This window comes from Spodoptera frugiperda, chromosome 13 (genome assembly GCF_023101765.2).
Source record: "Spodoptera frugiperda isolate SF20-4 chromosome 13, AGI-APGP_CSIRO_Sfru_2.0, whole genome shotgun sequence".
Classification (NCBI taxonomy): Eukaryota; Metazoa; Arthropoda; class Insecta; order Lepidoptera; family Noctuidae; genus Spodoptera; species Spodoptera frugiperda.
Genome location: NC_064224.1, coordinates 4,129,267 through 4,141,428, shown reverse-complemented (window position 1 = coordinate 4,141,428; position 12,162 = coordinate 4,129,267). Strand labels below are relative to the sequence as shown.

At 37.5% G+C, this 12,162-nt stretch overlaps 1 protein-coding gene across 1 annotated transcript; it reads left to right on the top strand.

Moving 5' to 3' along the window:
* The first annotated feature begins 1,905 nt into the window (after positions 1-1,905).
* LOC118270860 (cytochrome P450 4g15-like) lies at positions 1,906-8,713 on the top strand. Its single transcript, XM_050698200.1, has 10 exons — positions 1,906-2,237; positions 2,724-2,813; positions 3,126-3,236; positions 4,109-4,294; positions 4,655-4,848; positions 5,255-5,321; positions 5,779-5,971; positions 7,566-7,711; positions 7,960-8,139; positions 8,510-8,713. Exons 1-10 carry the CDS (start codon positions 2,093-2,095, stop codon positions 8,662-8,664), a joined length of 1,467 nt encoding a protein of 488 aa, XP_050554157.1. The 5' UTR covers positions 1,906-2,092; the 3' UTR covers positions 8,665-8,713.
* Positions 8,714-12,162: the final 3,449 nt, after the last annotated feature.

The following is a 12,162-nucleotide window of genomic DNA, read 5'->3' as shown; positions in this document are numbered from 1 at the left end:
TATTATCATCGGTACAAATATGAAGCCCCCTAAACTCCAACTAATTTTCTAACAGTTAAAAAGAAATCAAAAGGCAGAACCAATTATAAAATGCACGACAACTTGCTAAAAACTAATTTCTGCTAATAAATGATCCAGACAGCTACTCAGTGTCAGTTTCATCACCCCTGGGTAGATCTGACCACGGTCTGGTGAAATCTGTATCCACACACTCCTCGCCAGATCCTAGTCCCAGAGCCGACCCTAACAATTACCGACCCATCTCGGTCACGTCGTGGAACGTATACTGCACAATAGGCTCCTGGCATACCTTGAGGGTAACAATCCACTGGGGACCTTTTTCCGTATGCCACCTACATTTGGAGTGAGGCCATCGAGAAGCATGGGGATGCATTGATATGTCGAAGGCCTTTGACAGGGTATGGCACGACAGCCTTATCGGTAAGCTTCCTGCATATAGATTTTCCGCTGATCTGTGCAGATGGATGGCAGACTTCCTAACGACTCGGTCAATTCGAGTAGTCATCGATGGCTGCTCGTCTGACTTATATGGTATCAACGCTGGGGTCAAATACTTTCAGCGACGCTCTTTTTGCTCATTTGTTTATCCCTTGGTATATTATACAATCAGTCGTCGATACAGTCCTTTCTACCGAACATTTCTATTCTGTGATATATATATTTTTTTTAATAAAGTACAGTTGTCGCCGATTGTACTTGGAAAATCAAAAATGGTGATTTTTTGGCGTTGATTTGACCTTGACTTGTAGTCATGTTTAGTAGTAGTTTATTTAATGTCAGAGTTTATTTTTGTCTTTTATGTCCGAGTGTCCACTTTTTAACTTGTTTTTCGCATATTTAAAATTTTAATGTCATCCACATATTTTATCTTCCATAATATTTGATACTGGTGGTTAATATCAAATGGCGCAATAAGTTTTAGCACATATTTAGTGAATGCTGTATCTTTCAGTAAGCAGTCATTGTAGTAAACATTTGATTTTTATTTTGCACTGGCTACTTCCGCACGTTTTCGTTGTGCTTGGCTGCTATCAAACACAAAAATAATTTCAAAAGCGTCTGACGAAACAACAAACTCTTCATCTTTAAATAGTACTTATGATATACGTGTAAGAGTATAACTTAAACAATCACACTGATCCATTGCTTGATTTTGAAAACATAACAAAGGAATCTTCCTCCTCATTAAACATTCTCATAGATAATATCAACAGAAATATCAGGTCTTTAAAAATGTTAGAAATCAAAACCGAGAACAAGGAAGTTATCATTATTCACATTACGAGGAAAAATTAGACAATACTTCTAACACGGCATGGAAAGAACATCTGAACTTGCCAAAACATAAAACAAAAACTTTAGAACAATTTATAAATTTTGTAAAAATTTTTGTTGGGCGTGTTAAACTTTTAAAGAACCTTGAAGATTTCATTAAAATCCTATTTTAATTCACAAATCATCCAGTGACTTCTTTCACCTTGAGCGATTTTAGAGGGAGTGTCGGACTCGTACTGACTAAAAACAATCCCGTTCCTGCTCTTGCTTTTCGAGCCGCACCTCTGATAACTCCTTAGGCAATCAGCAGTTCTGCAAGGGCACAAGCCTTTGCGGCTCATTTTTGGAAACGGTATCAAACAGAATATGTCTCAGAATTAGAAAAACACGCAAAATGGCGAAAGCGCCACGATCAGGAGCTGCTGTCGCTGGGAGACTTGGTCGTAGTCAAGGACGACCGAATCACGTCCAGTCGCCGACGTCAGGGTGGGTTCGGGAGTGCTTCGCTACAATAGACTCTGCCTCCTGCTTACTTCAGGTCTTAGAACATGTTTCTACGAGGTGAGCCCTCCCGCGCCGCAGCCGCCCGCGCCAGCCGCCACTAGAGCCGGTCGCCGCTAGCGCTTAGCACTTCTTCCAGAGCAGCCATTACGCACGGCTGTCGTCATTACATAAAAACGCTCGCGATTGTGTCTGAGTTTCCTTAGTTCTTTATAAATTCCACTTAAAAAACGGATTTTAAAAACAAAACCGATTGGGACGAGACCACAGCCTGCATACCTATTGTGTCGCAGTCATGATTTTTATAGTGCTTGTCTTGTTATTTTGTGCTTCGCTCGCGTTATGGAACAAGATGAAACCTCGTCCTCCATCGCCTCCTGTTCATCCTGGAGCTTTACCTTTAATAGGACATGCTCATCAATTTTACGGAGATCCTAAGCGTAAGTAATGTATTCAGAGTTACAACCCCTGTTTAAGTGTGGGAGAGCCATACTGCGGCACGAATGACTGCCTCGACCGGAGTGATACCACAACCTCACGAAAAATCGACATGAAACAATGCTTGCGTTGTTTTTCGTTGTGTGAGTGAGGTTACAAGAGGTCTAATTACCGGTCTTCCGATTTCCTAGCAACCCTTAGGATTTTAATCCCCAAACAGGCTCGAAACGAACTTGTAACGCCTATGGTATTTTGGATATCAATGGGCGGCGGCGATTGCTTACTATCAGGTGATCCGTCTGTACCATAAAAAAGCGATAGTTTTCATCGTCCGCTACCTAGCTGTCCCCTACTGAATCAAGGTCACTCTCTTAACAGGAATATTCTACAATTCCTATGTGGCTTGGCGATTAAAATCCGTTTGCTACTGAATCTGGAAAAGACTATAATCTTATGTAGTACTTTTAAAAAATATATTATAATTTCAGATTTATGGGAATTTGTTACAAAACTTAGTCACTTTAGTTTAAAAAGCGGTGGTGTGTCTGAAATCTGGATGGGCCCTCATATTATGTACAGTGAGTATTTATCTCTCATTTAATTTATTTTCTCAACTAGACATTATTAGTTGTATCACATGATATTGTAATATGCTTGCCTATTATTCGATGAGATTTGCCTGTGAAAACACGTTTTTGAATGGATTTTGAACTTAGGCAAGGCTGCTGGCATAAGCCAGCTTTCTGTAATAAATAATGTTTGGTAACGATAGTCTTATTTTTTTAACGATAGTAACTTATTAGATACTTTTTATCCGACTGTAGGAAGGACATTGTTTTTCGTGCGTATTTTGTATGTATACTGAGTGTAATAATCTTTATTATTTCCAGTGATTACTGATCCGGATGACTTTATGACCGTATCTACCAAATGCATGGATAAACCATACTTCTACAAATTTGCCACGGAAATGTTCCAAAATGGGCTGATTACAGCTAGCTGTAAGTTAACAATTTCTTGAATATGTAATTACTTGACTGCGTCGTTGGTCGAGTGGTCGCAAGCGCGACCGCCGGACAACGCGTCTCGGGTTCGATTCCCGGGTCGGGCAAAGTAATATCATCGCTCTAAATAAACGTTATGTGAAAACGAAATTATGCGAAATTAGGCTTTCCCAAAAGTAATTATGCCAAATAAAATTCTGCCATCTTAAAAGTATACCTTAATAAATTCAAACGTATAAACATTCGGTCAAACAATAATTATATTTGTGGCGACACTCTGACAAGTGACAAATGACAGAAGTCGCGCGTAGACTATCGACGAGCAAAATCAACGGATGACGTCAGAAATATCCTGCACATAAATGCATAAATACATAAATACTTGCGAATTAACACGGATAGAAAATCCCAACGAACAACATTTGGGCAGAAAGCCCGCCAGGCACGATCACCTCGCCTAGTCGGAGGATTCTTCTTTTCTTAGGGAACTTTACTCTCTGTTCCCTAAATATTAAATGATTTTTATACCATATATTGTATACCTATATATTCGTTTAAAGTAGATTATGCCAAGTGTGTAATGCCGTATGCCAAATAAATTTCGAAACATTAATATTCTGCCAGATAGAGGAAATCCGCCTTGGCTTTAGTGTTGAAAATATATAATTAATATTATTATATATAGTTAAATAACTCCTTTATTTTAGTTTTAAGTTACTTCTTATTTCTTTGGGTATTTTCAAGTTATAATTAATTTAGTCATAGTTATTATTAAATAACGCTAGATAACTTCTTCTATTTTTTGCTTTAAATCTCAAATTGTGTTTGTTATGTTGTTGTCTTTTATCAGATCTTCTTTTGTATTTCAGTAACAACATGGAAAACGCATCGCCGTTTATTAAATCCATCGTTTAATTTGCAAGTTTTGACAAGTTTTATTCCCGAATTTAATACTCAGGCTCGGAACTTGGTTGTGTCATTGCAATCAGAAGTAGGAAAAGAATCATTCAATGTTCATCACTATCTGATTAAGCAGTTGTTAAAAACTGTTTGTCGTAAGTATTTACACATAATCGATTCTTAAAACTTCAGGGCTCACTAGATAGCGACTATAGTACTGTCTTTTTTTGAATTTGACACCATTCACTCATCAGTTACACTTTGGGAATACACTACCAACTTGGCAGTGTAGAATAAAGAAGTATCGACTCCTAAATAAGAACAAAATGAGTCAATAGATTTTAGATGTTTTCATTTTTATTAGAAATCAGGGACTTTGTTGCACCTACCCACAGTACCTACGATTGTACTACCTATTTTCTAATTCAACTAAATGTTCCATTCGCATTCCTGGTTGGATCCAGCAGTTCCATGCTAGGTAGCAAACCTAAAAAGGTATTTTATACTTCTTCCAGAAACTTCGTTGGGTTTAGCGACTGAAGACAAATCGATTGATGTGGACTATGCCAATGCTACGGAGGATCTCTTCGCGATACTCGCAGAAAGATTTACAAGAATTTATTTACATTTATCTTCCACATACGCATGGAGTAGTTTGAAAACCAAACAGGACCAACTACTCAAGATTACAAGGGGGATTATGAATAAGGTATAAAAAATTAAATAATATTAAAACAATAACATTAATATCAGGAAAATTTCAACAATGACAAAAACTAATCGATTCGTAACCTACCCTGAAGAAATAGAATTTTAAAGAGCTGTATCTGTATAAAATGCGCTTTCATAATTATATCTTTGGATGTTATCAAATCTGATGCTTGATCCAGAGCTGTGGACTACCTTGCGGGTTTACCGGGGTTCCGACTTGATAAGCAGGGGTAGGAACGGGGTGGTTTTTAGTCACTAAGAGTCTGACACTCCCTCTTGCCTCGCCCAAGGCGAGAAAAGTCATTGAATGAAAAAATGTGTCTAGAAGATTTTAGATTCGATTATTAGATTGTAGAAAATTACTCTTAAGAAATAAAAAATTGTTTATCCTCACCACTCCCCAGATCATCTACAGGCGAAAAGAGGAATTGAAAATGGGCAGTAAAACAGAAAACGGAACTTCTGCAAAAGGTAAGTGTTGCGACGATAGCTCAGCAGGTGGAGTAAATAATAAAAGTGGACTGTATAATATGCTATATAATGAACTTAGGAAATACTGATTACAATTAAATCGAAAATATAAAAAAAGGCAAGATACGATGTGCGCGCGGTCGGTGCGTAGGAGCAAGTTGACCTCTGGACTCGGCGCATACGGTCGAGCCGTTGCGCTATGACGTCACTGTTGCCCCCACTTCTCGTGGACGCGGTTCAGTGAGGACGATGCTTCAACAGTAAGAACTTACTACGATTTTGTTGTACGTTTAGTGGGTTAGATCCCTGCACGGTGCAAATATTTGTGTGATACATAAATTGTTGTTTCGGGTCTGGATGTCATGTGTATGTGGACTTTTATGTTTATAAACGCACCCACGGCACAGGACAAAATTCTAATGTGGGGCAACATTTAAAAAATATATTTTTGTTACAGTTGTTAAATTCGAACCACTCCTCAATCAACTCTTAGAACTAGCTGACACACAGGATGCCTTCACGGACGATGAGATCAGGGAACATGTGAATACTATAGTGGCCGCTGCTTATGACACCACAGCTTCATCAATTACATTTGCCCTGATACTATTAGGAACATATCCAGAAGTTCAGAACCGTGTTTATAAAGAGTAAGGAAACTAATTTAGACCAATATGTATCAAAAAATACTTTCTACCAACTTCTCCCGCTTCGCATTTCTCTTTCTTCATAATCCTGATTAGTATATTACATTAGTATATATTATATTAGTATATACGTAAATTAAAATTATATTACTTAGACACTTTTAATTTGTAGAAATATTTAACAAATATTTCTACAAATTTTATTTGAAAGTAGGTGTGGGTTAAGAATGAGTGACACAGTGATCAAAACATTGTTGTACGCCGACGACCAGGTACTTATTGTCTCATCGGCCGAAGAACTACAACGAATGATCACTGTGATGAATGATGCTTTTGAAAGGAAAGGTATGAAAGACAATGTGAACAAGACGAAAGTGTTGGTGATAGAAAGGAATGAATTAGTAACAGAATGCCAGGTAATGATAGGTGATGAAAAATTGGAACAAGTGAATGAGTTTGTGTACCTAGGTTCTTTATTTACGAGAGATGGAAAGTGTGAGGGAGATATTGAAAGGAGAGTGAAAGCGGGAAATAGTGTCAATGGTGCTTTACACTCTGTAATGTCGAGTAAAATTATATCCAGCAAAGCTCGACTTGCGGTAATACAGCGTGTACTAGCACCTACACTTATGTATGGTAGTGAATCATGGGTGTGGCAGAAGAAGCATGAAAGCAGGATTAATGCGGTGGAAATGAGAGCCTTGAGAAGTATGTGTGGAGTAAAACTGAGTGATCGAGTAAAAAATAGTGTTGTTAGAGAAAAGTGTGGTTTGAAAGACGATGTAGTGACAAGGATTGAAAGGGGAATGTTACGATGGTTTGGACATGTAGAAAGGATGGATGAAAGCAGATTTACAAAAGAAGTATACAAGGCAAATATGAGTGGGACCGTCGGTAGAGGGCGCCCCAGACGGACATATAGCGACCAGATTGGCGATATATTAAAAAAGGGCCAAATTAAAAGTACCTTTAACCGACGAGCATGCATGAAAAGACTGATGACTGTTGATGAAGCGAAAGAAGTGTGTAAGAACCGTGGCAATTGGCGTTCCATTGTCTCTGCCTACCCCCATGGGAGACAGGCGTGAGGTTATGTATGTATGTATGTAAATATTTAACATATATTATTAACATAGAGACTCAGCGACCTCACAGTCAAACCATTACAACGGTTTTGTGGGACTTAGTATATTGTAATGTAATTTATATGGAAAAGGAATAAATAAATAATAATAATATAAGGTGTTCTAAAATGATATGCCACGGCTTTAATGGGAGGCAGTGTTGTATCCGAGGATTACAATATTAAAAAGAAACTTCGTACCCCGGACCAGTTAATTCAATTTGAGAACATAAAGAAGTTTAATAAACATTGATTTTATTCTGCATAAAGTGGTTCACAAATACGCACTATGCTTCGCTTTCGCATGAATACAATTGATAACAATTATTTCTCACTTCAGCTTCACTAGTGGACTAAAGACAGACATTTTTAATATTATCGTTTGTTTTGAAGTTTAAAAGAAATTTTGTTGGTATTCAAATATGAACTTAAAGTGCTTATGACTATGTTACAAAATGGTTTTTCAATTTACAGAATCCAAACAGTCCTTGGAGATGAAGATTTGACCAAAGACAATCTACCTAAGTTGGTGTATTTAGAAGCCGTTGTGAAAGAAACTTTAAGGTTGTACCCATCTAGCCCATGTGTAGCAAGAAGGATAGATTCAGATGTAAAATTGAGTATGTGTTTTTAAATGGTTCACAACCGTATTCTTGTCGACCATACAATATAAACTTTTTTTACAACTATCTCCTTTATGGATACCAAACGAAAGGGCTTGATTTATAGAATAGATAATGGTAGAATATTAAAATCGTTTGATATAAAACAAATTTTATTTGGAATTTTTTGTACACCATATTTGATGAAGAATTCGTACAAGAAACTAATGGTTAATTATAATTCACCATTATATCTTATGTTCCAGAAAACTATACGCTGCGTTCTGGGACCACTTGCCTTTTATCCATTTATGGAATAGGTCGACATTCGATGTGGGGTGCTGATGCAGACCAGTTCAAACCCGAGCGATGGTTGGATCCGTCTGCTTTGCCAAGCAACCCGAATGCGTTTTGTAATTTTGGTATCGGGAAACGTGATTGTATAGGTAAGGTATCATCCGAGCTAAGAAACTTTTTATCTTAATACAATCAGATTAGGGCTTCATTTTGAAATTAGAGGAGTTATAGAATAGAAAGTTATAAATGGTTTACTACTTTATTTTAGTCATCCTACAACATCTTGTGTCTGTAATTGCAGAGGGCTTAGGATGAGTTGTTTTATATTTAAAGAAATTGAAACGAGAGCGCAAGTTTGGCGCTCTGTACGAGTTTGCTTTACGTCAAACATCGTACGTTTGGCGTTCTGATTGGCCGGTTCGAATAAACCAACCACTCAAAGCGTCGAACGCACCCTCGTTTCATTTTCGTTCAACTTTGAGTTAAATCTATTTTTCAACAAATAAATGTGATTTCTAGGTCGTGTTTACGCAATGCTGGCGATAAAGACGATGTTGGTGCATGTCCTCCGCAAGTATATCGTTTTCGGTGATGTGAACAGCATCAAGGCACAATTAACCATTTCATTCAAACCAGCTACTACTTCACAATTACGTTTGGAATTAAGATCATGATTGTAAAATACACGTTTAATGAATACAATTAAATACAAGCCTTTTTTTATTCTTTGTTCTTATTATAAAAATATGTTTCTTTTTATTCATCATCATCACTATACCAGCCATGAGACGTCCACTGCTGAACATAGGCCACCCTCAATGACTTCTAGATAGACCGGTTAGAAGCGACCTGCATTCGGCGGCTCCTACCTGATTAAGGTCGCAGACCTCAGGTAAGACTACCTGATTACCATTTGGGTAAAAGTCCTAGACTGTGTTACCCTACATTAATATGCATCTATCTAGACTAATAAATAAATTTGGAGTGTCTGTTTGTAATATTGATATATCTGCTTTTTACTATTTGCATGATTATGAAAATACAAGTGTTTCTTGTCGCACGGTTAACAATATCGTGGCGATGTCATCAGACGTTTCCCGACATCTCCCGATATCGCCCGAAGTCTTTGGTCACACATATCGCTCGACAAATTTTCCTAGAGGGAACGAGACTAACGAAAGATAACACTCGCTCGGCGACACTCGCCAAGCGATTAAAACTCACGCCGAGCGAGCAACCAGTGGTCATTTCTCTACAGTGCGTATCGTAGTGCGAGTAATCGCCCGCCTCACTCGCACACTCGCTTATAGCCGAGCTACACAAATATCAGAACTACACACTCGCTCGCCACGTCTCGCTTAACTCGTTTCTAGTTCTAGCTCTACTCGTTACTCGTTCATCGTTGCCGGTGGGACAACTGCCTTAAAAGCTTGTTCACGACGAAAACGTAACAAAACAATATTACAAAACAAAAGCTAGGTAAACAAAATCTAATTTAAGCAGTATCTTTTCACAAAATAATTAGGTGTTAATGAAAGGAGTATCCGAAAAAGGAGGATTTAATAATGGCTACTGAGATCAATTTCACAAAACGCCCGCCTGATTATCTTCCCTCATTTCGGTCCAAAATCTGGCCGCAGTTCTAATTGTATTATTAGGGCGATGTCTTATCATAACTCAAATTAATAGCAGTAGCTACTCTGTGATTATTAATGGATGCCTTTGAACAAAAATGTCTGCATGACAGGCTGTAAGTCAGGGGTTATATTTAAAATTTGTATGCTTTTATCATTTTAGTGCACTGCTGGTGCGGTTGCTGGGTAACTGGCTGTCCCGCAATGTGTAGCGGGTTCGATTCCCGGACAGAGCAACTCTTTGTGTGATCCACAAATTGTTGTTTCGGGTCTGGGTGTCATGTGCATGTGAAAAAAAATATTGACCTTTTTTGGAGGTATTTAGCTGTGTTTACCAAGAAACTTGTTGTCACTGCTATGAGGATGAAGATTATTATTTTATAAAGTACCAATGTGACTTTTTTGAGTTATATACTCAGAAAACAGTCACATTGGTACTTACCGTTGATATGTTTCAAACCAGCACCCTCATGCATGAGAAGCGGGCGTCTTAAACCACCGAGCCATCACGACAGTTTTAAGTTTACCTTAAATCCTTTGAAGAATTCATATTCATTGTAAATGTATATCAATAAATAATCCTCCTCTCAACACAACATTGAATTCTTTTCAAACCACTGACAACAGGCCGTTGTTTGGCGAGGACGTAAATGAAGCTAACCAAGATCGTGGCATGTTAAACATTATCTGTTCGTGATTGATGGGTCCGGGCCTCCAACCCAGATCTCTCCGGGTCACTGGATAGCGCATCCACCAATTTATTTTGTGAACTTACCATAAAAAGGGATTTGTGGAGGTCGATCTGTTGGTGTTTTGCATTTGTCGTTGTGAGTGATATTTGCGATTACTGACTTACGAAGTAAATGTTTTCTTTTTATAAGTTTTTAAACTATGATGGTCACTAACACTATCATTAGAATTTGAGACGGGATATTTACCATGTTTATATCAGTTCATCCGTGATCATGGCGCTTGCAACAGTGCCGAAATATCGAAAACTCATCGACATAAATAAACATGGTAAATATTCCGTCTCAAGTTCTAATGATAGTGTTTTGTTTTTGTTCAATGTAATGCAATATTTTAATCACAGTAGTTTGTTTAATAATGCTGTAAGACTTAGGTGCTCATAAATTGGTCGACGTATCTACTTGATTGGTTTCAAACTTTGCAAGGAGTTTACAATCATGAGCCGTAAGAAGAAGCTACAACTAACTCATGTAACTGTTCTTTTAATTTGTAGCGAGCTCATGTATTATTGTTTAAGATTTTGAGAAGATGGATGGCTGATAAATTAGCTTTAAGTAATTAAAATTATTATACTTTTTATATCACTTTAACAGCATAATGCATAAAATTAAGCATGTTTTTTGTACTAAATAAATGAATTACTTACCTACTGAAAATATTAACAACTGAATCAAAATAAAACCCAAAAAGTTAATGGCATTCTCACATTACAAATCAGTCACAAATTTTTGCCTACTATTTGAGCTACGTACAAACATACGAGCTAAGTTTGAGAGAGCCATACGGCACGAATGGGCCGGCTCGCCCGGAGTAATACCACGACCTCACACAAATCCGACGTGAAACAACGCTTGCGTTGTGTTTCGGCGTGAGAGTGAGGATACCGGAGGCCCAATTACTCCCAAATCTCCCCTATCTCCAACAATCCTCAAATTCCTAACCCCCAAAAGGCCGGATTGCTTACCATCGAGGGGTTGCGTCTGCTCGTTTACCGGTTTATCTCATAAAATAAAACAATACATAGTATTATTATTATTTACAGTTCCCAATGCAGTTGTAATAATAACTCTAAAGCGACTCTTAATGCCATTAATATGCGTAACTTGTTACTTCATAGACATTTACATAAACTTAACTAGAGTCGTTAGTGGCAATGTTAAGTACGTGACCTAAAGTTCGATCTCAGGGTTGAGTAAAGTATTATTCAGTTTTTCTATTAAGAAAACTGTTTATCGTGTGTATGGAGAAGCAACTTCTAAGTAAAATATTCTGGTTTCAATACTTTGATAAAACCAATAAAAGTTCAGGAGTGAGAGCTAGTTATGTCATTTCTAAGTATAAAACGTATGTGACGTCTCGCGATATTTTAAATCGATATAATTATCGTCGAAAGTATTTGTTTACTTAGGAAAATTATAGCATGTCTAAAATACGTGTTTAATGTTTTAAAATAATCTACCAGACGGACATTAAAATAAAAAATAGTCGTAAACCGTATTACCTATGTGAATTTCTCATACATTACGTCTCGTAAATACAATCTTCGTCAAAATAAAATGCACCTACAAAACCATTGTCCATTCGATCCACTCGTAGTACAGAAACTAGTTTCTTGTTTATCCGGCAGATCAATGTACACCTTTCTGTCTCTCTGTATTAAATTTTCAACTTTATTGCTTAGGTATAAAGTCAAAAATTCAATGGAAGATATTGTCAGGTTGGAGTAGGTTGATATGCTGCCGTCTGCATTTGCAGTCGTGACTAGACTAATAGTTGTATTCTACAGTG

Excerpts from the sequence above, each read along its gene's own strand:
- LOC118270860 (XM_050698200.1), top strand. The coding sequence starts at position 2,093 with ATGATTTTTATAGTGCTTGTCTTGTTATTTTGTGCTTCGCTCGCGTTA. Across the intron at positions 5,322-5,778 it reads AAACGGAACTTCTGCAAAAG|TTGTTAAATTCGAACCACTC; the intron begins GTAAGTGTTGCG and ends TTTTTGTTACAG. Across the intron at positions 5,972-7,565 it reads CAGAACCGTGTTTATAAAGA|AATCCAAACAGTCCTTGGAG; the intron begins GTAAGGAAACTA and ends TTCAATTTACAG.